General features: G+C 40.9%; 1 protein-coding gene across 7 annotated transcripts in view; it reads left to right on the forward strand.

The window, feature by feature from the left end:
* BBS9 (Bardet-Biedl syndrome 9) overlaps positions 1-25,155 on the forward strand; it is a 573,789-nt gene that overhangs the window by 389,448 nt on the left and 159,186 nt on the right. For 6 of the 7 annotated variants that reach the window (XM_019509030.1, XM_019509027.1, XM_019509025.1 and 3 more), the window contains one exon: positions 2,791-2,901. The exons of the other annotated variant lie outside the window; for it this stretch is intronic. In XM_019509030.1, coding sequence (XP_019364575.1) covers positions 2,791-2,901 — 111 coding nt within the window. The remainder of the gene's footprint in view (positions 1-2,790; positions 2,902-25,155) is intronic. 7 annotated transcript variants of the gene reach the window in all.

Raw genomic sequence — 25,155 nt, forward strand, 5'->3', positions numbered from 1 at the left:
AGTGGGCTGGGAAACCCCTGGGGAGTCTGGGGCCTGCCCCCCACTGACCCCCCAGCCTGGCTCCCCCCCAGCGGGTGGAAAAGCTGCTGGAGACGATCGACCAGCTGTACCTGGAGTTCGCCAAGCGCGCCGCCCCCTTCAACAACTGGCTGGACGGCGCCAGCGAGGACCTGCAGGACATGTTCATCGTGCACAGCATCGAGGAGATCCAGGTGCGGGTGCGAGGACAGGGGTGGGCAGGTGGGCAGGAGCGCGGACGCCTGCATCCCCCTTTGACCCTGCGCCCCCCCCGCAGACCCTGATCACGGCGCACGAGCAGTTCAAGGCGACGCTACCCGAGGCCGACAAGGAGCGCGCGGCCATTGCTGGTATCCAGGCTGAGGTGCAGAAGATCGCGCAGACGTACGGCATCAAGCTCAGCGCCGGCAACCCCTACAGCGCCCTGTCCCACCTCGACATCGCCTCCAAGTGGGACACGGTGAGGCCCGGCACGGCTCGACATGCCACGGGCACAGCCCAACACACCCTGACATGACACATCATGGCCCAGCACACCATTGCGTGGCCCAACATGCCACAGCCCAACACGCCCTGACATGACACACCACAGCCCCTGCTCTGTGCATGCACCCCCTCCCCCACCCCCCCAGTACACTTATTAAAAAAGGGAGCCGCCAGGGGTATGCTTATTTTTAAAAGTTTACAACCCCTGTTCTAAAGCACTTGAGTGAGTGAACAAATGCTGGAAATTAAGCGTAGACCTTTCACGAACTTCATTGGGTTAAATCAGGAACTCAGTTGAAGCTACTAAGCAACATATGAGAATACTTTGAGTTCCAGCATTAAAAGAAAGAGAACAAAATATGAATTTCTTCTGGTTTGAAAAAAGTTGCAGAAAGACTACCCATACCCTTACCAGCTGTGCTAAAATTGAGAATTTAAACTCTTCCTTCCTTTCAAATCTAACTGGGTCCAATGGGAGTTACTTGCATCACTTTCCATTTGAAAAATTACAAATGCTGCATATTCCGCACTTATGCTGTATGCTGTCTGGTTGACTATGCACTTACTCCACCTATTCTTCATAGCTGTAAAAGCACATGTAAGTTTACATCTGATTCAGTATGGCATATGCATCCAATTATCAGCAATTATGCAAATGTGCCTATTTCCGTTTAGCCATACACATCCTGTAAGGGAATGTGAAACATGGAATTATCTATTTCTCCCACATTCCTATTTCTGTATCTCTCCCCATCCTTTTTTTCCACTTGTTTGTCTTTCTCTGCTCCTTGAAGAAAGTCAAGTCACACCAAAGAGCAGACATTTATGAGCCAGCAGATTCATATTTTTGCTACCAAACAGCAGTACTTTCCTGGAGGTACTGGGAGCAGCTGTTTGAAACATCCCTGCCACATCCTAATCCATTTTGAATTATGGCAGCTGCCTCCAGGTGAGCAGTGCTGCTGGCATGCAGAAGCAACTTGTTTCTTAGTGGTGATTGATAAATGTACTAAATATTCCCTTTCTTCACTTTCTCTTTCTCACTTCCTTTACTTTCTCCACATCTGGAGGCATTTGATATGACATTTAAATTTATAGTAAGGTCTACAGGGATGGATCTAAAGGGGGTGCAGCAGCATGGTCTCGCCACCCTTTGGCTGTGGGCCACATGCTGGCCTGTCAGCACAACTCCTGACGGGAGCTCCACATGTGCCATGAGCTCTGAGCTTTTCAGCTGGTTGGTGAAGGGCGTGCCTGGATCCCCTGTTTGCACACAGCTCCACCACCGCTGCTCATCCCTTTTTCTCCTGCTGCTGAATTCTGATGGAGTGGAGGCAGGAGGATGGGAAAGAGTGAACATCAGTGTTCAAAGTCTGGACTCTGGAGCTGTGTGCAAAGTTGGGACTCCAGACAGACCTTGTATCACCCTGTCAGTGAGCTCATAGAGCTCACACTGGATGCAGAGCTCCCAGCAGGAGTTGTGCTGATGTGCCGCTGAGCTTAAAGAGCTTACTGGTATCCAAGGATCTTCGAGGGGGGGATGTGGTGACACTGCTTTTGGTTGTATGGCAGATGGACAGTGAGCCATCTTCACTGCATATGTGCCACATTGCTCAAGGGGGTGTGGCCACACCCCCGTTGCCACAATCCTGGATCTGCTTGTGGGTGTACAGATGGAAAAATCCACATGGTCATACAAGTCAATATAACAGACCACATAAGAGAAGTTGTATGCTACTTCAAGCATCAGTGTAGGTAGTGTGAAACCTACTGAGCAATAGTAATGTCACTGAGCTACTAAGCTCCTATATCTATGGCAAAAAGTATTCAGAATTATTGTATACATGCTTTTATAATATGAAAGACCCTCTTGCCTTTGTGGCAGGCTATCACAGTCTTCACAGATTTTCCTTATTGTAGAATTATTTTTTTCATACTGATTACTTTTTTGTACTGTAATAGGTTCCAGCCATTTGATGCTTAACATAATTCATTATTTCCAACCTTTCTCTGAAGTAGCCTTAATGTACGCTATAGGTTTAACTTTTCTTACATGACTAACATTGGTAAAGAGGAATGTCTAAGGTCTTACTGGTATACGAAAAAGAATGGTGACAATGTGCACAATCGTCACAATATTTTCATCAAAAGAAAGACCATTCCAACTTTATATACTCTTAAAGGCCTTTGCCACATTATTTATCATATCTTATTCTTATTTGCATACCACTGAGTTTACATTCTAGTTGCATATGTACAACATGAAGGTATTCTACTTTCAACTAGGTGGCTGCACTACTATCCCAGAGTCTAACTTGGAGGAAAGAACAGCTGTACAGGACCCCACACCAATATTTACCGACCACAAGCACCTTACAAAGCAGAAATCCAAACCTGGTAAGAACTAAAATTATTCTTTCACACTTCAAATACAAAGCAAATGTATTCAGGGCTTTGTGTGTGCACCATGGAGGTTCACTGAAAGAGGCATTTCCAACTTTGTTGGTTTTTTTGCTAGGTAGTGACAGTACTTTTCTAAGATTACTGTTCCATTTTTCCTGGTTCAGTTGCATTTTATAACTTTATAGGATTCTCTAATTATTCAGGATTTTTTCCCAAAGCATTTCCTTGAGGAATTCCAGAAAATTGTCAGTGTAGAGTTATCTAGCTGAAGTGAACAACTTACCCTCTGAAAATCTGTTGATATGCCAAGTACGTATGAGGTAGCTGAAAACTTTAATCTGATCTCTTCCTCAGCTAAAGATTAGGTAGAGATGAAGGTTGGATATTTCTTGTTAATAAACAAATTTTTAATCAACTAGTACAAGTTGATTCAAATATGGTCATTTATTGGTGGAAAATACGGTCATTTCCTATGGTAATTTAAAGATTTCCTAAAATTTCAGAACAATACGATTTTATTTCTAATAAAACAGTATTCTATTGGATACAAAATATAGTATATACAGCCAAGACATATTTTCTGAAAGTACTAAAAAACTGACACCTTATGCAGTTACAGAAACAGGTGAATTGTGTGCAAAATGCATACTTGTATTTATTTATTTGGAAACGCATATAGCTGCTTGCATGTCCAACTACACGACTGTATATTTTGTATATATGTTCACTTGTGATAGGTAGAAGGCAGGGTAGTGTGACCCCTTCCTGATTCATTTAGTCTCTAAGGACAACTTTTACATGTGCTCTGGAGTGGGGGGTGAAACCTTTAATTATAGGAGCTCTCAGGAGCCGCTCTAATTAAAGTGCCTGCAGTGTCTTGTGTATTCACAGCACAGTGTCCTGTGCTTCAGAATGGCAGTGGGGGCATTTTGAAGCTTGGTTGATTTTGAAGCACGGGGATGCTGTATACATGTGATGCCAAAGCTGCTGGAGTATATTAATCAACATGCTCCAGGAGACTCAATTTATCAAGTCTGCTCTTATGTGCGCTAATTAGCATGCTTTGCAGCAGGCATCGGGCACATGTGTAGGTGCCATAAGGTGCCACCCTGCCCAGACTTCAGACTTACATGGTTAACCTCCTTTCTTATAGTATAACTGCTATTTGCACCTTGACTTAGTTTCTTTGGCAAATAGGTCCAGAGGGAAGATGCAGCAGTATAAATTGAGTTAAAAGTGAATGATGCAGAGCAGGGGTCCTGCATGTAAATCAGCTTAAACAACTATCTTAATTTAATTATACATAATGTGTTGGGAGCATTATTTAATTACACAGCTCCAGAGAGAGCAATCCAAGAAATAAGCAGCAATGTTCCTTTCACTAGCCCAGGACTAATAGGAAGAGGATCGTGGGGAAAATATATACAGCTTATTTGATCAGACAGAACTCCTGAATAGAATAAGCAAAGGTTGCATCAATTTGGCCTGGATTTGGTATAAGAAATTTAAATGACTGTTTTTGTTGTTGTTGCTGTTTTAAATGTAGCCCTCTGCCTCAAAAAAATAATTGATTTTTATTAGTAGTCTTGGCAAAAAGCTTTCAGCTGGTACTGTTCTACAGCACTCTGATCTCCAAAATGAATAGCAGATATCACATCACGATGGCACCAAGAAAAGTCTGTAGAAGGTCTTAGTGGGTCAGAGAGGCAGAACACCTGCCTTCACCATTGACTCCAGAGCAGAAGGGAAAGGGACTCCATGGAGGCTGACAGACACATGATACAACTTCTGTAAGCTATGCATTACTTTCCTTCTGGATCCCAGAGATCTTGAAGAAATACATCAGATCTCCAAAATATAGACTCTCAGGCCTGATACATTTCCAACTTCCCTGTTAGATGGCTATAACAACAAATCTAGGATGTGTACTCAGTTATCACTCCTCTCTGTCTGTTGTTCCATTTTTGCAATCACACATGTGTTGTTGAATGCAAAAGGTTGTGCTTGCTATGTGTTTGAATGAATAACATTCTTGTATGTTCAGGTAACTTGATTGATGATAAGATTAGAGCAGACAAGCAGAGCACATAGATACCCACAACTGGTAACTCAGTGTTTTACATGTCCTATTGTGAGTTCTAACCTCTGATAAAAATTCAAACTTACATCCTTCTGCTGGCTATAGTGTATTCTTTGTGATATTCTGTATAAGGTGGGCAGTGAATAAAAAAAAAATCAAATGAAAATTCTGAAAGTTTTCAGTTACCCTGTAGGTTAATAACCATGTGTTATACCAATGAACTTTATTCATTCACAGTAAGAACTGACTTGTAGGTGCCAGTTAGTGCTGCATTAGCAAGCTTAAATTATCTGCCACTGAGCTGTCTGGAAATCCTAAGTGCTCTAAGTGCAAGAGCCAGGGGAGCTGCTTAAACCATAAGGTAACATGAAAGAATGAAATCACAGTGTAGAAATGTTGTTCTGCACATGATTTTTTTGGATTGTGTTCTAGCCCAACCATCAGACTGTGGCAAGAATAAGGTGACAAATAAGACTTGTATTATCTTCTGTTATTTGGGATATTATATTTAGTTTGTATGACTAATGCTAGTCTCCAAAAGTAAAAAGAGAAAGGAAGGAGAGGAAAATCCTTTAATTCAACTGTGTATTTTTCTGTTTCTTTAAAAGAACCAAAGATAAATAGTTAAGCTAACTTTAGGTGTTGTATTTTTTTCTTGGAGATTTGTTTGCCCACTAGCTGTAAGGACAACACAAGTGACAGTAAAGAACAGTATTAATTTCACACAAATTTCTGTTCTGTGCATTTGACAAACATTTTCTATTAACATATGAACTCAGTTTTCATAGATCCTTATCATAACAAGGTGTCTAATAATGGAGGCTGCAGGACCAAATGTTTATAATGAAAGGATTGAAAACAAGCATCTCTTCTGCATTAAATTGGAGCAAACAGTGGTATAGCGCCCAAACTCTCTACGCAAGGAAGCCTAAGGCAACTGTTTGCAGTAACAGCTGGAACTTGGAAGTGAAGGTGGTGCTGAAAGGACCAAATAAGTGCTTTATTGACGACCTTAAATCTTATGCAGAATCCAGCTTCTGACCATGAAACTGAGTTGTTATGCTTACTCCACCCGAAACTACATAGGATCTTAGCACCAGCATTTTGTACTGGTTGAGATCTCCTAATTGTATGTACTCGGTGTCCAACAGAACATGGGCAGTGCTGGTTTCTGAAAGGGAGCCCTAGTTCTACGTCAGGTAAAAATGAAGTCATATATATCCAGGTATAAACTGCTAGATTGAAACAAAGCTGAAGCGTAAAGAGACAAAACCAATGTTTGGAAGTGAACTAGAGAAAATGAGTGACCATATCCAGTGAAAAAGAAAGTCGCAGGTGTTTTCTATAAGATAATAAATTAACCTGCAGCATCTATTATTCCCAGAGGCACTGAATATTAATGTTAATCTTTCACTCAAATGCAGTAACCAAAACCCCAGGTTAAATAACATTATTAATGTTGCCAAGGCAAGCACTCAGAAGTTAAGAAGTGCCAATAAATTTGCTTGTGCAGACTTGCTCCCACCCCTCAGACATGGAATGTTTTATGATAGTCTTTAATTAGGTCTCTAGTTCCCAGTCCCATTTTCCTTACTCAGTGAATCTTACCTAGACCTTTTCAGCCTCCCAACTACCTGCCTAGCCATTCCTAGTCTTCTGTCCTTATCTCCCAGGCATAGTTTCTCTTTCCTTCCACCAGTCATAGTCTTGCCATAGATGACTTCTTGTAGTTTACTCCTTCCCCTGCTCCTGGTTTGTCTTCTGTTCCATTTGTGTTTAGTCCTTCTCAACTTGCCTGGGTGCAGAGGGATCATTGAGTGTACTTGAAACACTTGAATGCTCTGAATTCTGGTGTCCAACCCATCCTGATTTAGGATTTGCTGTAGTTCTGAGCTGGAATATGTTCATTTGTACTTTGGGATGGTGTGCATGCAGTCTGGTTAAAAACACAAAACAAAACAAAAAAACTGAGAGATGTGTGAGGGGATGAAGCATACTTGAAAGACAGCATTTTAGGAGTGTTTAATACTTAAGCTTTTTCAGTGTATACTAAGCATGTATGAACTATGAGGGTTTTTTTCTACAGTTTTTAACTTTGCAATATTTAGTAGTTTTTCACTGGAATGGGAAAAGTACATGTCTGACACCCAGGCACAAACGTAATTTCTTGTGCCTAATTCTCAGTCCCTGCTCTTAAGTGTTTGGGATTGATGGTAAATTTCAAACAAAAGATGTCAAGAACTTATTAACATGGACAAAAGAATATGTTTTCTTTAGCTTTGTTTTAGGGAATTGCTGGACCATTTTGACTAATTTTTTTTTTTTAAATAACAATAATAATTGTTATTCAGCTGGAGGCAGCTATTTTTCATATTCAGCCAGAGGCAGATGCCCAGCATAAAATTTCAGCCTGAATTGATATAGTTTTGTTTAGCAATGTAGTCCATTCTTTTTACTGAACAAGAGTCTTGAAGCCAGCCCATTCCTGTTTCACAATATGGGCCCTTTATAGAAAGGTGAAATTTGGAACATGCAGCAGACAAGATAGAGCATAGAGGGCCAGATGTTAATTTGGATCAAGATAAAAAGGCCACAGATTAGGAAAGTAGGAAGTCCTGGATTTGATTGTTTGAAAGAAAAAAAACAGGGATGAGCTGTCCTATACAGAGAATTCTTGCTAGCTTATAGATGGAGTGCTTGGGGCTGTAAGTTTGTAGTTATCAGGAGAATGGGCCAAGAACATTGGCGTGCAGAGTAACGTTGCTGAAAGAAAACCGTAAAAGATACAGGGATAGGAACCATGCACCAAGAGGAGTGAGCAAAGGTTTATAAGAACCTACAACAGGATCTTATAGAGGGAAGAAAGGCAACCTTACTAGGCAACGCTGTCAACCCTAATTAGGATGTCTTTGGCTAAATTAGCCACTTACCTAGCTGTGGAAAACAGAAAAAATATCTAATAGTAACACATTGTGTCAAGGATAGGAAAGAATAATTCTCTCTGGATCCATCAGTAAGACTTTTTGAGGCTATGTTAGTGTTGGTAAGAAGTTCTCTATATTTCTGTGTAGTAGCTGTAGATAATCTTTAGAGACCAGTAACACAAAAACAGCTTATTGTGGAGTAGCTATTAAATTTAAATTTGTCCCAGTGATTAATCTCTCATGATTTTCTTTCCCACCCCCTCCAAGTGATTTGTAATTCTATAGCCAAGATTGTAATCAGACCCACCCACCATGTCTGAAATGGGGATTAGTGACATCATTTGTACAAGAGGCCACATGCCAGGGGCCACTTGTCCATTCAACATTAATCCACTGTATATTCTACAACAATTAATAGAAAAACAGCAGCTTTTTTCTCAGTGTCTTAGGTATGTTTGCACTGCATTCAGAAGTGTGATTGCAATGTGGTAAGCATATAGCTCATGTCACTTGTGATCCAGCTGCCTATGGTGAAGAGAAGCCAGCACCCACTTTTGCACAAGCTCTTCAAGTACTCTGGGTATATGCTCAGGTTGACTACTAAAGTCCATGCCTTCACTTCTTCACTACTGTTTATACTGACCTTTCTAAAGGAAAGCTAAGACAGGTATGTCTAGCTGTGCTGTAGTCACAATTCTGAGTGCAGGGCAGACCATAAGCTTGGTGCATTCTTTCCATGACCTTTTCTTTTCTTTTTTTAGAGTTAATGAACTGTTGTTAGGTTCATGATAAGGTTGATGCAAATCAATTTCATTTAAAGGAGAGGTTTTACATGATCTGGAAGATAATAGGGCAGAGGTATGTGATTTTTAATTCTCAAGCTAGGCAGCCTTTCAGTTGCACTATATTATTTCTTTATGATATTTATCAAGTAAGCTGCTGACTATGGATAGTAGAGGATAATTATAGGGGAATGCTTCTAAATGTATACTTGGTGAAAGGTTATATTTGATGGTTGTGGCCAGCTATCTTTTATACAGGTCACCTGAACAGTAAAACCATAATAAATAGATACTGACCTCTGCAGTGTGAACAGGAGAATAATTAGGCCAAAGTTTCTCTCTGCTCTTTGGGGAATAACAGTCGAACCTGCAGCTGTGAGTTTTTACCTTTTTCAGCAGCAGTTCAGAATTTCCCAACATTCTGTAGCAGTTTTGTTGAGTTTCATGTCATGTGGCTGTGAGAATGTTCCCAGTTTTACAGACAGAGCATTTCATCAAAGGGATACTCTCCTCTAAAATATCTTTACCTAAACAGCAACATGTAAATATTATTCAGTTTTTTAGGGCCATATTTTGCCATCTGTACTCAGAGACTAGGGACAGAAGTTACACATAAAGCAGTTTATGTGATCAGAAACTGGTTTAAACCTGTAACAGAACAGAAGTTCAGTGCACATAAACCAGTTTCAAAATGGCTCAAACTGGTTTAAGATGAACCTGATTGAATGCACTATCAGACTTAATTGATTTGGGTCAAACTGGTTTATGAAACTTCTGTCCCAGACCCCTTCCTGGTTGAAGTTAAAATACAGTCCTCCAGCATCCCCGCATGCTTTTTAGCCCTGGGTTGGGCTATGCTGTCTGCTCCAGAGAGCAGGGCTGGCCCCACCTCTCTGCTCCATAGCTCTAGCAGTGAAGGCTGACTGACAGGAGGGTGTGGGCAGGGGCAAGCCCAGTTGGGGATGCAGCCCAATCTGTGGGGGGGGCTGCCCCCCCCCCCCAGCAAATTCGAGCTGGGGTCTGGGGCCAGGAAGTGGGCTTAAACACCCCTTCCCCCACTCAGACTTACTGCTGGCTGCAACCGTGGACTACAAATCCCAGAGGCACTTGGAAGCTGAGCAACCCTGCAGAGTCCTACTGCTATAATTCTGGACTGCAAATCCCAGAGAACTTGAGGACAGCAAAAAGAGGAAGTGAACACACAGCCAGGGAGCCATGCTTTATCCTGGCTTCCGGCCTAAGCCACTGTAGGCATCTGGAGGCTGGGGCACTCTAATTAGATCAGCTCTAGTTAAAGTGCCTGGGGTATCATGTGCATCAGTGTTCTCGCACTGAAAAATGGTGCTGGGGGCACTTTAAATAAACTGCGTCAAATGAACTTTAGTTAAAGCATCCCCACTGCCATTTTTCAGTGTGGGGACACCAGTATATGTGACACTGGAGTCTGCTGGAGCACAGTAATTACCATGCTCCAGCGGACTCGATTAATCAATTAATTGAGTCTGCTCAATGCACTGTAATTACAGTGTGTCAGAGCAGCCTCCATGTATGTGTATAGGCACCCTAAGTTTATACCTCTTTCCAAAATGTTAGAGCTTGCACTAGCTACTGTGCTACCACTGTTTTTAGTTAAACACTCTGTGCTGTACCATTATGCAAATATTTCAATGATTTAAAGATTAAATTTCAAAATTATTATCCAATATGTTTATATTTAGCAAAATAAATATACTTTCATAGTTTTATAATCAGTCTCTAAGACTGAAAACAGTCTCAGAATTTATAGTTATATGCTGGAAGAGATTTTAAATCTCTCTTTAATTTGAAGCATCTGGTCTATTATTTCTGATTAAATATATGGACTGTACAAAAATATTGGTAAGGGTGAGGAGTGAACCCCATTAAAAAAAAGATATTCTGGGCCAGTATTTTAAATTAGCTTCCAAAATTGCACATAAATTTTGTGCATAAATGCTCTGTAAATAGAACATTGCTGAGTTAGGGACCTGTAGTAAAGTACATAAGGACATGCCTAAATAAAGCATGTCAGTAGTTCCTTTTAATAAGTGTATTTAATCTGAATGTATGAATGGATTAAGCACTGCCATCTCCTGAATGTTTCATAGCAAAGTGATATAAAAAAGATTGTATAATACAGGATGAAATATTGGACCAGGATCTCATGCGCTTGAGTTTAGAAAGTAATATCCTGAAGGATAGCAGGGAGCTTGAGGACAAATTTATTTTCTCTTTGTCAGCTCTCCATAACCACTATTGCTTTAAATCATTATTATTTAGATTTATCCTGCCCTTTCTAGAAATGCCCAGAGAGACTTACAATAACAGACAGGCAGCTCACAAGATAAGAAATAACAGTAGGCTCCCCACATCAAAGCACTAAAACTTTAACAGTCCACCCTACTCTACCCATTCCCACTTCCTTGCCTATTATTCTTGGTCCATCCCAACTGTGCTTCCCAATCCCCATTCACATCTAGGTATATATTCAACCTTTCTTTTGGTGTGATTAACCAACAATAATTTGACAAAATTAATCTGGATCAGGTATCTATAACATTTCATTATTTGCTTTAGAATCAGATCTCTCTTCTCTATGGGACTAATAAAAAAAACTTAGTTAAATTCTAAGATAATTACATTTCAAATGGTAGAGAGAAGAAAAATCTGTCAAAGTCTGAGATTCTCACCAATGTTGTACATAGGACAGTTTTCACTGTGAGCGAATAGAAATTTAATTTAGATTAGACCATATATTTAGAAGGACAGAAATGTGTCACAATACTGTACTGTATTACGTGTCAGGCTGAATAGAAAGAAAGATGTGATTACAAATTAACCTGGGGGACCCTTTGGAAAAACGTACTTGTTGTTTGGGATAAGGTGCGTATGCATAATGAGCTGGACCTGTCCAAAACAATTGTTGTGATAAATGGATATTAACTAAAAAAATGATGACCACAATTTTATACCTAATGTCTAATGTTAGGTTACTAAATGTATGCTAAAATAATAATAAAAAAAATCAAGGTCCTGATTTTCAAAACTAACAAGCCTATGTAGCCTCCCATTGACTTATTTTTAAAAAAACATTAGGGTATGAATGTCTAGCATAACTTCATCTGAGCCATGGAAGGGATGAATTTAACACTAGTTGAATCAGCTCACTCTAAAGCATTTTGAAGAATGACTCACAACAGCATGTTTTATCTCTGTGCCTACCAGTATCTCGTATTAGCATTAGAATAAATCAGCCACTTCAGAAACATGGCACTATTTTTTCCCCTCAGTGTGGATATTCCTTTGTCAAGGAAAAGCTAGCAAATTGAAGCTGAGTCCACTTGATACTAAGTTAACTGTTTCCACATGAAAAGGTACAAAAAAGAATCACAGGGCTACAAAAAACCCTTTTTGCAAAGTGTGTTGGGAAATTTTTATAGGGGGTTTTCAGTAAGTCTCTTTTTCCATGAAACAGCACAGCTTAACAAGATGAATGCAAAAATTCCTTCATTAAGTCAAGATGAGCTTATGGAAGTATATCCTGAGAAGTATAATATGACCAAGGAAAATGAAACAAGTCCCATCAGTGTCCCACTTCTTACAGATTCAAGCATTTTCTGACCATTTTATTATCCATGGCTCTCCCATAATGAAAGATCTTGTTATATTTGCCACCTTCCCCCTATATATTTTGCTCATCCCCAAAGCTGTAACAATGTACAGGAAGTTACTTTTTTGAAAAAGAAAAATATTCCTGTAGAGAAGAATTTAAACCTGCAAATTTAAGCCTGTTTACTGAAACAGCAAGAACAATAGGGCATATTATTCTTATGATTTGATACAGGTGAAACCTTATAAATTATCTGCCTTGGGAAAGTGATGTAAGATGTTACAGGTGGTGGGATACAGCATCTGTTCTTTTCTCTTAAAACTTTGAAGTAGATGGGCCTAAATCAAAATCTTAGTTGGCTGTCTAAAATCTAGGTCCAATTTTTGTGGAATTACTTCCCCTCTGCCTTTAAGAATGAAAAATGCTTAATGAAAGTACATTGTTATTCCAGGATCTCAGAGAATTCTGGAATTCATCTATAAAGGATTGTAACTACTGAGGGTGTGGAACTGGGGAAAAAGGGGGATTGAAAATGGGATTGTGGGGAAGAAATAATTTTAAACAAGAATAGGCCAGATCCAAAACCCATTGAACTCTATAGAAAGACTTCCATTGATTTTTATCAGCTTTGGTTCAGGTCCTGCAAGTTATAGCAGGAGATTGGACAATAAAGCTAGGTACAAAAAGCCCAAGGCTGAATCAGTTCAGTTAGTCTTTGCAGGTCAGTCTAAACTGCACAAATTAAATTGAAACAACAGCGTGAGACATTTACCCTTGATTCAGGAAATGCAACCACATGCCTGAAGTGGCTCAGGCCAGAAGCTGGGGGGCACTAGAGCATGGCTGTCTGGCTGTGTGTTCATTTCCTCTTCCTACTGCCCCTGAGGTCTCTGGGATTTGCAGTCTACAATTACAGCAGCAGCACTCTGCAAGGTTGGTCATCACATCCTCTTCCTGCTTCCAGGTGTCTCTGGGTTTTGTAGTCTACAGTCGCAGCCAGCAGTAAGTTTGAGCAGGGGCAGGGGTGTTTAAGCCCCCTCCCTGGCCCCAGACCCCAGCTGGGGTTTGCCTGGGGGGGCAGCCCTCCCTTCCCTTGCAGAATAAGCTGCATCGCCAGCCAGGCTTACCCCCACCCACCCCCTTGTCAGCCAGCCCTTACTGCTCCAGCTAGGGAGCAGAGGGGTGGGGCTAGCCCAGCTCTCTGGAGCAGACAACATACCCCAGCCCAGGACTGCAAAGTATGCTGGGGGGCTGTGATTAACTTGAACTCGGAAGGGGTCTGGAACAGCAGTTTCATAAACAATGAAGTACAGGTCTAGTACATTGCTGTCCTTTGACAGATATTGGATTAATCTATATGTGTGAAGAAAATGTTTACTCATTTAACCTTCCCATGTCAGTGCTTCTGCACAGAATGAAATGTAGTCTCTCCCACTTTTTTCTACCGTTTTCTTTTGCCGCCTCCTACTCTGTGGCATTGGGATCAATTGCTCTGCCATTCGTAAAGATGGATCCTAGGTTTTCTTTTGGATTTAATCATTTCCTCATACTAGTTGGTTTCTGCCTAATGGGATCTGTTTGCTGGCGCCTGGAGTGCATGCCTGATATTATGTCCAGAGCTTCCCTCTGTTTCATGTAGACTTGGTTATTTTTCAGATCTCTGATAATGGAGTCTGTTGAGTGTCTTGTTTTCATAGACATCTAGGGAATTTTTACACATGCTCTGGGGATGGGGAGGGGCACTTCAATTTGAGCAGCTCTAATATCCACTCTAATTACAGTGCCTGCAGCGTCTCGTGTATTAGCATCCCGCTTCAACATGGCAGCAGGGGCACTATAACTAAAACTTGTTTGGTGTGGAGACTAGCTGGAGCGTGCTAATTAGCACACTTCAGCAGACTCAATTAATCGCACAGTAATTACAGTACATTGGAGCAGTCTCCCGGCATGTCTCCAGGCACCCCTAGTTTCCTGTCTGACAATTTGGTAATCTCCAGATCTTGCAGCCATGGATTAGCACTGATACTACATTTGAGGTAAAAAACTTTAGTTTTGTTTTAGTGATATACATATAGCTTTGATTTTCATATTGTTAAAGTTTAGTTAGTGCTGTGAAAAGCTCTTCTGTCCTTGATGTCACTTCCTTTTTGAAGCCTTCATTGGTTTTCATGGAGCTGGCCAAGCAGGTAACCTGATCTATCATTTTCACAGTTATAGCAATGGGACTATGAAAAAGAATTTCTGTTAGTGTTACTCATTCAAATTTTTATCTTTCAGCAGTAAAAGACCTTATCTAATGCTCAGAATGATCTTTACAAGCTTTTCAAAAAATATACTAATAAAAATGCTAGCTAATCTGGTCTCTGTATAGACATCATTGGAGGGGAAAGACTGAGAAACTCACCTAAAAGTTGCAGGAAGCCCATTGAACTTTCGGGGGAATGAAAGTTGTGGCTGACAAGTTCAGTTTATTACATAGAGTGGCCATTTGTGAATACTGACATCTTTGCATGAACCTCAATGCTAACTTGGCAGGTAAAGAGGGCTAATGGCAGCCTGTGGTTTCTCCCATCCTTCTTTATGTAAAAATAATTGAAGGGAAGGTATTCAGTGACAGAGAATGAAGTCATACACCTTACTTAGGCTAATTTGCTCCACCTTAAATTTTAAGAAATCCTAAAAATTGTTTTAACTCATGCAAAAGTTATGGGTGCGCTGCAAAAATTATTCATTGAAGTGTTGTGGCTTATGTTAAGTAGGAAGTCAGATTAGCTGCTGCTGATGGTGCATTTTGGCCCTAAAATCTGTGAACCTCACTAATCTCCCTCAAAATGATGTGATAGGTTCTGTGCAGTTATGTGATCACATTGGACAGGGAATAGTTAAGTTTAGAATAGGACTGGAAAACTGTTATGCAGGTCCAGACCAAAATGCCAAGGCTGACTTTGTATCTTGTCAACATTGGCCACCAGACAGGTACACAAAGAGAATAACACTAAAATTTAAAAACTGTTGTTGGAAAAATGACGCTGTGCAGGTGCTGTAGCTTACTTTCCAAAATAGCTTCTTTTAGAAGTCATTTTATTTTTCCCCCAATTCCCAAAGGCAGCAGTCCACATAATGAGCTAATAGCATAAAAACTTTGTTTTTCTTAAGTCATGTTGAGATATAAGATAGCACAAAAGCACCTAAAGCTGCTTATGTATATTCCCTCTCTCCAAGGGCTGACTGTGTTACCTCCTGAAAAATAAGGGATTTGAATGGAAACATTGCCTCTTTAAGAAAAAAAAAATGTTAACATGCCTAAAATGAGGAAGTACATTCCCATATGCTCTTTGCTGGAGCAGATTGTTGAAAATGTGAATAGATTTTCCATGTCATTTTGTAGAAAATCATTGGTACCGTGGAAAAAAACCAGCACATTTTGAACATTGTTTCAGCTTTGTAATGATGTCATTAAGGAAAAGATGTCAGTGGGAATGTGAATTCAGGAGCATAATACTTTTGAATACTGTTGTGAATGCTGAAGAAATGTTTCTAAAGTGCAAATATGACATTTCAATAATTATTTCTTTCACTTGTTGGAAGGCAAAATTGTATATATTACTGTACTACTGACATGGGGAGAGCTAGAATTTTGAAAAGCAGGGTGCAGATAGTGAGGTGCATTATCACACATACAACACACATTTTTTTCAGTTAAAAATAAACTAGAAGCATTATAAATATTCTAGGGGCCCAGGCCTGTATTAGTCAGTTTAAGATTGAAGCACAAACAAATTTTAACTTCATTGAAATAAGTTAAAACAATCTGCAGGACTGTGAAGTAGGAGGTCCATTACCAGGAGCAGCTGACAGATAGCGGAATTGCAGAATGAAGCAGAGCTGGATTGGTAGAAAAAGAAGAAAGGGATGTTAACATCTGTGGAATAAAGAGTTTAGAAGGGATTGGGTAAATTATAATGAGCCTTGAAATCAATTGACTCCCTCTGCACTGCTTGACTTCTGAAATACTTCTGCCATTGCCAGGCAGTTACTTTAAACTTCGGGTAGAGCAGAAAACAAAGTGGGGTCCAGTGCACCCGCCTGTCCCCTCTGATTCACCCCTGTCTATTGAAGTACTGCTCCTTGTGGCAGTTGTTGAGAAACCTTCTAAGAAAGCATCCTGATCCTGGTAGATTGAAACAATTCTTATTCTAGGCATTACATAATTCTGTCTATAATACTTAAAATCCTCTGCTTATCCTTAGTTGACTAAGGTATTGGAACTACTCCCTGTAGAGATGTTGAATGCTTACCAGTATTTTTTATTAATTGTTTGCACATATTCCAGTCTAGGTAGACACATCTTCTCTGCTTTTATCTGTGGCCTGTTGTCAGGTGCTCCTTGTTTTGTGCCTTGTAGTTGTGTATGGGGGCTTGGAGTGAATGATACTTAGGAAATTTGGTGGTATTGTTGCCTGTGAAGGTAGGGAATTGGACCTGATGGCCTGGGAAGCCTCGTCCAGTTTGTGTGTCTTTCAGCTCAATCAGGGCACATTCTATCATTGTCTGGTTCAGGGGTGTACTGTATTTTTACAACCCATAGCAACTAAACTATTAGCGTCTCTTTGATACCTCTCCCTGTTTAGGGCTTCTCTCCTCTTCATGGAAACCTGACTTAGCTGTCATCAATCTCATCATCCCTTTTGGTCAGCTTGCAGTTTGAATGAAATCAGGCTTTCTGGTGACTAATTCTTAGACTAGAAGAATGGGAGGAATACATCTATTATAAAGATAAGGCATTTCTCCAGGTTCCTTCCTAAGGTAGTCTTACATTTCCACCTCAGTCAATCTATCTACATATTAGTTTTCTTTCTGAGGCTTCATTTTATCCCAGACTTCCTCATTCACATTCCAGACATGTAGCAAGGCGATTATCCTTTTTTTGGGACAGAATGAAACTCATTCTGGACTTCTTTGCAGAAATGGTTATAGGGCACCCTATTTCCATCTAAAAAAGGCCATCCTTCAGAAGATGGGTCCTCCAGGTCAGATGAGATCCCATTCTCTGAAAGTTTAGGCATCTTCTTCTGGTTGTTTGGATAACAGCCCGATGTCTGAAATAGCTACTGGTGCTACTCAGAGCGCTATTTCTACATTTTCCTCCCATTATTCCTTGGTTCAGGCTTCAGAAGCAGCTTGAACCAAGATTTAAAGAGTGCTAAACTGCAAGAATTCTTTAAATAAAACCCTTTTTCCTATCCCCAGGCTTGAGGTAACACAGAGAGCAGAGGGCCTTGTACGGATAATTGTTCCAGAAATAATGACTACGTTACCCTAACCCTGGTTCTTCAAGATATATTGTCCACATGGATTCCATGAGCCACACACCTATGTGGCGTCCTCTCCAAATAGTATCGTTCTTGCCAAGGAAACGAAATAACGCTTGAGTCTCCATCTGCTCTTTATGTTCTCAGCTATGGGATTACCAAGGCACATGGTATATAGGTCCAGCTCCAGCAGATACTGCTTTTCAAAAAAGTAGTGTGTACTTTGGAGGAAACCCAAATGAGTAGCCGGGGTCGTGTGAGTATGGATAAACATCTCAGTAGTGTTCTAAAATGTGTCAGCTTTTAAAACAAATAACAAAATCTGTCATGAATACATGCGGCTAACCCTGAGATGTCTTTTTGAGAAAGCAAGAGACTGTAGCTCTGAATGTGAATGGCTTCATTCATTTCAGTACGTGCTCTCTGATATGCCATTAATGATGGTTGAGCATTGGTATAAGTAATTATTTCACTGCCCATCCAAACATACAAGAAAGGAGATAGGGTTTTTCTAAAAGTTGTTGAGCTTGAAAGGTTAGCCAGGGAATAGCAAACCTGTATACATTCAGAGATATAGGCTCTTAACAACAAATGTTGGAAACAGAATGGGTGCATAATTTTTTTTTTATTTCCATATGCACAGCTTGGTTTTCAAAAATCTGGAGGCCACTACCTTAGACGAAAGATTAAAGGGTGTTCCAAAATAATTCACAAAATAATGGGCTATATATGTATTAATTTTACCATAGGGTGCAACTCCCAAACTGAAAATGAGCTCTGCTACCTAATGAAAATATATTTGCTTGTCTTGCGCATAAGTTAATTACAACCCAGTAACTTTCAGGGGAAAAAAATAACAGAGGTAGCAACAGAAACAATGCATTTCCTAGCCTAGTTTATTTTTCTGAATAAGTCTGGCCAAAATATCTTGATATCAGTTAGGTTATAGCTTGTATTGAGTGAGATAGAAGATAAAATGCTGAATCTTTAGCTGATGCACTCTTTAAAAATATCTCAACAAAGGTCTGTCTTATATCAATGTTAGTAATGAGAGTCAACTATGTAATTCTGATATATTTGGTTCATAGGTAGAGTTGGCATATATATGTGTTCTCAGAGTTTAGTGCTTCTGTGTGTCAGTGGCTAAGGTGATAGACTTTTTTTTGCGATTCCTCTAGTATTTGTTTAACTCCTCAGAGAACATATATCTATTTTAAAAGCAAAAAGTCAAGGTCATTTTCTGGCAAGTAGCCTATCAGAATGCTATAACTAATTTAGTTTTATTTGGTCTCCTGTGTTGCTCAAGAAAACTAGGCAAAATGACATGCAAAAATATTTTTCCTTTGAATTACATGTTTATTAAGGGGGAGCTTTTTTTCTTTTTTCTTTTTAACACTCCAAAGAAAAGTGTTTGACTTTTTCTACATATCTAACAAGTATAAATGAATCGCTACTTGGAAATTGCCAGCCTTTATTATTTTAGGAACAGAGAGGAAAGGCACCAACATAAAAAGGAGATGGAGGAAAGCATTAGCAAGAGGAAAGTGAACTTTTAATAGCAGATACACAGAACATTCCTTATAACATAAGTATGTTACCTCTCTTCTCTAGATGGGAAGATTAAAGTAGGCATTTTTACAAGATCAGCAGAGCATGACATTGCAAGATGCTGGACCCTGGCTCCCATTCAGCAAAGTGGTTAAGCACAAGCCCAAATTAAGCATATGAGTGCCTCTATTTAAGTTAAGAGTGCTCAGCATCTTGGAGGATCAGGCCCCCACTCCCTTCAGCTTAAATGCAGCACAGGCTGCCTGAGGAGCTGAGGAAATACTGGTGTAAGTAGCATGTGCTCAGGTCTGCCATGGTAGACTGCTTTCAAGACCCAAGCTAGCTAGTTTTAAAACTAGCTCGGGCAGGTACTTTTGAGCTGTAGTGATAGCATTGTAGACACACACTTAGTTTCTGTGTTTAGTACTTGCACTAAGATGCCATTTCTGTTACTGTGCTCTGCAAACTTGTACGGACTGCCTTATTAAATGGAAGTGTGAGTTCATTGGGTCATGGACTAAGTTTGTTATATAATGAATCAGTGCCAAAAGTAAAACTTTATTTTTAGGGACTGTTTTTCAGGCCTCCAATTTTTTAATTTGCCTTAATGGTGCCAGACCTCATTTATGATTTTTCTTGGCATTTTCTTGTAAGTGCAAAATTGTGGATACAGGACCCAATCCAGAAAAGCACTTAAAGACATGCGTAGCTAAGCACGTGAAGTCTCATTGGATTCGCTTGGGAGTGGGGTAGATAAAATGGAAACTCTCTTCAGTTTCCTGAAACAACTTCATTCATTTTTTTTCCCCTAGAACAGCATTAATTGTCAGCCTAAATGGATCTCACATTAGGCCGGCTGTTCCTCCTTTTCTTTTCAGCACTATATCAGGCAAAGGGGATAGATAGGTAGCGGCTCCATTGTGAAGATGGGGTCTGAGCCAGCACATAAATGTCTTGGAGCAGCACATCTAACATTTAGGGTGTTTATAGCCGACAGCAAAACTTTCGGAGAATCACCTGTTCTGGACCCCTCTATGCATGTAGGTAAGGTTGCAGTGGGATCTAATGTGCAATCTACTCAATCACACCGCCTGCCATGCCATGTGTGCATGGCAGCAGGCATGATTGTGGGATCACAAATCAGATTACATCGCACTGTATTGCCGGTGCAGGAGGAGCCCAATTCTGGGCTCTTTCTGCACTAGCAAGAAGCAAGCTTCTGCAGCTAGAATCTCTCAGCTAATGGGGCTCCCAACTGCCAGGGTGCCCCACACCTCCCACAGCTCAGAGACAACAGCTGCTCTAATCTCCCAGCTTCAGGGGCAGACACACACCCCTGCAGCTGGGAGACCACAGTGTATGTGATCTCTCAGCCGCTGGGGTGCACCATGGACCCCTGAGGTTGGGAGATTGCAGCAGCACCCCCACAGCTGGGAAACTGAAGAAGATATGATCTGCTTTCTGCCTGGGTGCAACATGCCCCTCGGGGGCTGGCCATGAGATCTCATGTGGCTGGTGTGTGGGCCCCCTCCCCCAGCTGGTAGCCCTGTTAGAAGAGAGCAGGGTTGGTGGTGTACATGGTTCCCCCACAATAGGGAGCTTCAGTCATGATGGGGCTCTCAACCACAGGGACCCTGGGCCACATGTTCAGTTCAGTGTGCGATAGGAAGTAGATACCAAGTTATTACACATATGTTGTGGAATAACTTTATAGCTTATTCCTCTTGTTATCATGCCATTAATTGATTGAACATGTGGCCAGGTGACCACTTAAGGCATGATTAACCGGTTAATTATGCCTTAAGTGTAACATGCAAATGAAGCCTTAATCCAGTGCTTCTAAAATATTATTTTTTTTCCTGGCAAATTTCCAGATATCTGTGTGTGAACTGGAAATTGATTGGGAATGATCTAAAATTAAATTACTGCTTATTTGTTTCCCTATTCTATTCTTAAAAGGACTTTTCACATTAAACTAAACTAGGAAAAAAACCCTTAAACTGTGTTTGATTTCCAGCTTATTCTTATAGCAGGTATTTGTTGTCCAGTGTTTCATTAGTTTTTTCAGGAGCCCAAATATTTGAAACATTAGCATTCAAGTTGATGAAATCCAGTACACTAGCCCTGACTTCCAAAGTAGGGCTTTCACACAGGGGCAAACCAAAAAAACTCAGAATACTTGCACCAAAAGCAATAAACTTTGCCAATAATTATCTTTATTTCCTGTGCTGGCATGGAAGAGACATATGTGTGCATAAGAGCTGTTTTTCCTAACAATCAGTTTATCTTTAGATTTGATCCAGAACTGAAGCTCTAATATTGTGGGGTTTTTGTCTTTAATGTATTTTATGTCAAAGGACTGTGATGCAGCAAGTACAACCTTCTGTGTGACTGCAGCTTCATTATAGACTGCAAAAGGCATACAAAGTATGGACACTGATGGAGAGCTTTTTCATCATTTTAACTAAGATTGCAAGGATTTATATAGAAGTGCAGCATATTCATCTCTCAATTTTCTGTTCCATTCCAATGTTTTGGGTATTCTGATTCACTGGATAGGCCACAAATACATTTGTAGGGCTTTAGAATAAAGATGGTCAAAGAGTGATTAGATATTACTCTTGCTATTTATTTCTAAAGCGTTACACAGTACCTTGTTTTTATAGGTCACATGTATTTCACAAACAAGTGTTCCCTGCATCCATCCATCCTCCCTCATAAGCTTCCTGTGTGCAACTCAGTAATCCCCCACGTCAGGCCTCCATGTGTCCTGAGTCTTCCTCTCCCAGACACCAGGAGATTTGTGCTTTCTTTCTTCCTTCCTCACAAATCTTTAACTATACTCTATCCTCCATGCCAAGAGCTCTGGCTACCCCACCATTCTTTCAGTCTTTATCTCTTCATTACCTCCTCTCCCATTCATGACAGGGGCCCTATTTATACCTTAAAGCCCCCTTCCATATCTCATGGTCCTGCATTCTTTCCCCATACCAGGGTCTTTGTGTATCCATCTTCCACTCCTTAACCTTCTCCTCAAAGTTTCAGAACCTTGAGGAAATCCGATATCTTTTATTAAAGCAACTCAAATAGTTGGAACAAAATTTCCAACTATTTAAGTTGGTCTAATAAAAGATATCAGATTTACCCAAAGGAGCTTGTCTGCTTACGTCCTTAGACCAACATGGCTACAACCTATACCCCTGGAACCCTGAGGAAGCACACATCCTTTGCTTCTGCTTCCCATTTTCACTTTTCTTCTATCTGCTGGATAGGACACTTGCTGAGTTTTTGGTTGTAGCTGTGTTGGTCTAAGGACATAGGCAGGCAAGATTCTTTGGGCAGATGTGATCTCCTTTATTAGACCAACTGAGTAGTTGGAAGACACTTCTTAGCAAGCTTTTGAGCATAGTCACCCTTCATCAGGCATAGGGAGTCTCTGTTGGTCTGAGACTCTCAAGGAATGAGAGAAGCTAAAAACCTGAACTGTCCACTCATTAATACTTGAAACTGGTCTTAAGCACTCCTTATGGAGGTCAAGTTATTCCACTACAGGGTAGGATTATCCACTGCAGCCACTAAAGGTCTTTGGCTCTGTGGGTCTGCAGACTGGATCCAGCCTGTGGAACATAGGTTGCCAACCTGTTTCAAGGGACTTCAAACTTCACTACTGTGTGCCACCCCTTAGTTTGAATAATCCAATCCCTCTTATGCAGACATAAACTTGTTTTTTTTTTCATGTTCCCTTTGGTTCACTATCAATTTTTGGCAGTCTTAGAACCTGTTGCCATTAGAATCTACTAAGAATTTGACCAACATGGTGTCCTTATGTATTAAATATATTATAAAAATTACAGCAGGAATTTGAAAAGTCTAGTTTTCAACCATTAAAAATAGTCAACTGAACTCAAATTACTTCTTATTTTTATTTATTTATTAAGGCCTACGGTCTTTATCAATGTTATTTAACTTCTGTTTTCCTATGATGGCTCATTTAGGAACTGTCAGGCTCTTAGTAAATACAGCAAACATTTTAATATATTAAGCATGCATAGAAAGGATGTTAATGTATAGAGTTTACAAGCCTGGCCTTGTAGGAATTTCTAAATATTAACTAATTATTTATGCTTATATTTTTACAGTTAAACAAATTGCTACATTTTTTAAACCAATATTGTTTAGAGAAAATAAGTGTACAGTGTTTTCATTCCTTAAATTCTACTGAACTCAAAACAGCAGGTGGTCTGATTCTGATCTCACTTATATTGGTATAAATCTGGAGTAACTCCACTAAAATTAAGTGGAATTTTTTCAGTGCTAAACTGATATGAGTAGAAATTCAAGGTCTGACAGTTTAGAATATTCCTTCCATTGCAGATGTTTAGAGTACCCATCATCATAAGACATAAGCATCAGCTAACGTCACCTGTCTTTATTTTCATCAGCTAACCTTACCTGTCTTTATTTTCATCTTATTCTATCACCTTTTCAAGTGAGGTCAAAACACTTTAAATTGCCTTTCTTCTATTGTCATATCTCTCAAACTGGGAACACAACATTAACATGACTTTATTTACATTGTAATAATTTTCTAAAATACAGCTGAAATTGAGATAGAAATTCCTTGGTGAAGAAAGAATCCTGTAGTGGAAAGAACTAAACTGAATGATCAAATTCTCTGAGAGCATAGCAAAAGCAAATAGGAAACAAAAATCATGGGTAAAAGGAAGTAGAATGGTAGGTCGTAGCCTACCCTTGAAAAGGAGGCAAGGAAAAAGAAAGGGGACAGATTTGTACCAAGAGATTCTTGTAGATTCTCTACAGCAGAGAAGACTTTATGTATCTGTAAGAAGGAAGCAGAGCTTCAAGGGTCACTCCAATCATGATCCAGGTAATTCATTCTGAGCTATAGGGTGACTACCAAAAGTAGCTTTCACTTTCCCCTAGTGAGATCAGACAGCACACACAGGGAACAGACAGAAGGGCAGCTCCTGGGTCTAACTCGTGGTACTTTGCAGAAAGCACCATGAGTTAGACCATGGATGGGCAAAATGCCCCCAGCCACATGGCTGGAGCCAGTTTCCATGGAGACCCCAGCAGCAGCTGTGCTGTGATAGCATGAGGGCGGGGTTTCCATGGAGACTAGCCCCAGCAGTGCTGGCAGGGTGCACGGCAGGGCGTAGAGCTGCTCTGAAGCCAGGCTGGAATTTTGCAGTGGTGACAGTGTGGTCCAGAGCCAGGATCTGCAGCCTGCATGCCCCAGTCAGGGATGTGCAGGCAGCAGATTGCAGCTCTGCCCTAGTTCCTTGCAGTGGTGACAGTGTGGTCTGGAACTGGAGCAGAGCCACAATGGACTGCCTACACATCCCTGCCTGGGGCGAGCAGGCTGCAGATCGTGGCTCTGCCATGGCTCTGGACCATGCTGTCACTGCCCGGCTCAGGAGCAGTTCCCTGCCCTGCCAGCAGAAGCGGCACTGGGGAGGGGGTGTGGGGGGCTATAGCCACCTCAAAATTCCGCATAGCCCCCCCCCATAGCGAATCCTCCCAATGGTGTCACCACCACCACGTGCCCCACATAGGCAGTAGCAACTAAGCCTGCCCCACTCCCACCTAAAGCGCAGCCCCCCCACCAGGAAGAGGCTGGTGTTGCTGCTACTGGCCAGCGTTGCTGAGGCCAGTCTCCATGGAAACCAGCCCCAGCCACGTGGGCAGGGGCTGCTGGGAAATAGAGTCCATTGCTGGCCAGATCCAGCCCATGGGCTGGACTTTGCCCACCTCAGAGTTAAACCGATCCTCCTGACCCAACAGGCATTAGCTATTGGGTTGGGGGGGTGGAGATAGAGCTCCAGTTTGGAGCTGATCCAGGGAGAGAGGCTGCAACTCTGCAGCCTCTTCCTCTAGCTCCGCAACCACTCTCCCAGCTCCCGTGCAGACTCTGGATGGGAGGGGGAGAAGGCAGGGGAGGGAGATCCATTCT

Source organism: Gavialis gangeticus, unplaced genomic scaffold, assembly GCF_001723915.1.
Source record: "Gavialis gangeticus isolate Ggan-Ray unplaced genomic scaffold, GavGan_comp1, whole genome shotgun sequence".
In the NCBI taxonomy this organism is placed as follows: Eukaryota; Metazoa; Chordata; order Crocodylia; family Gavialidae; genus Gavialis; species Gavialis gangeticus.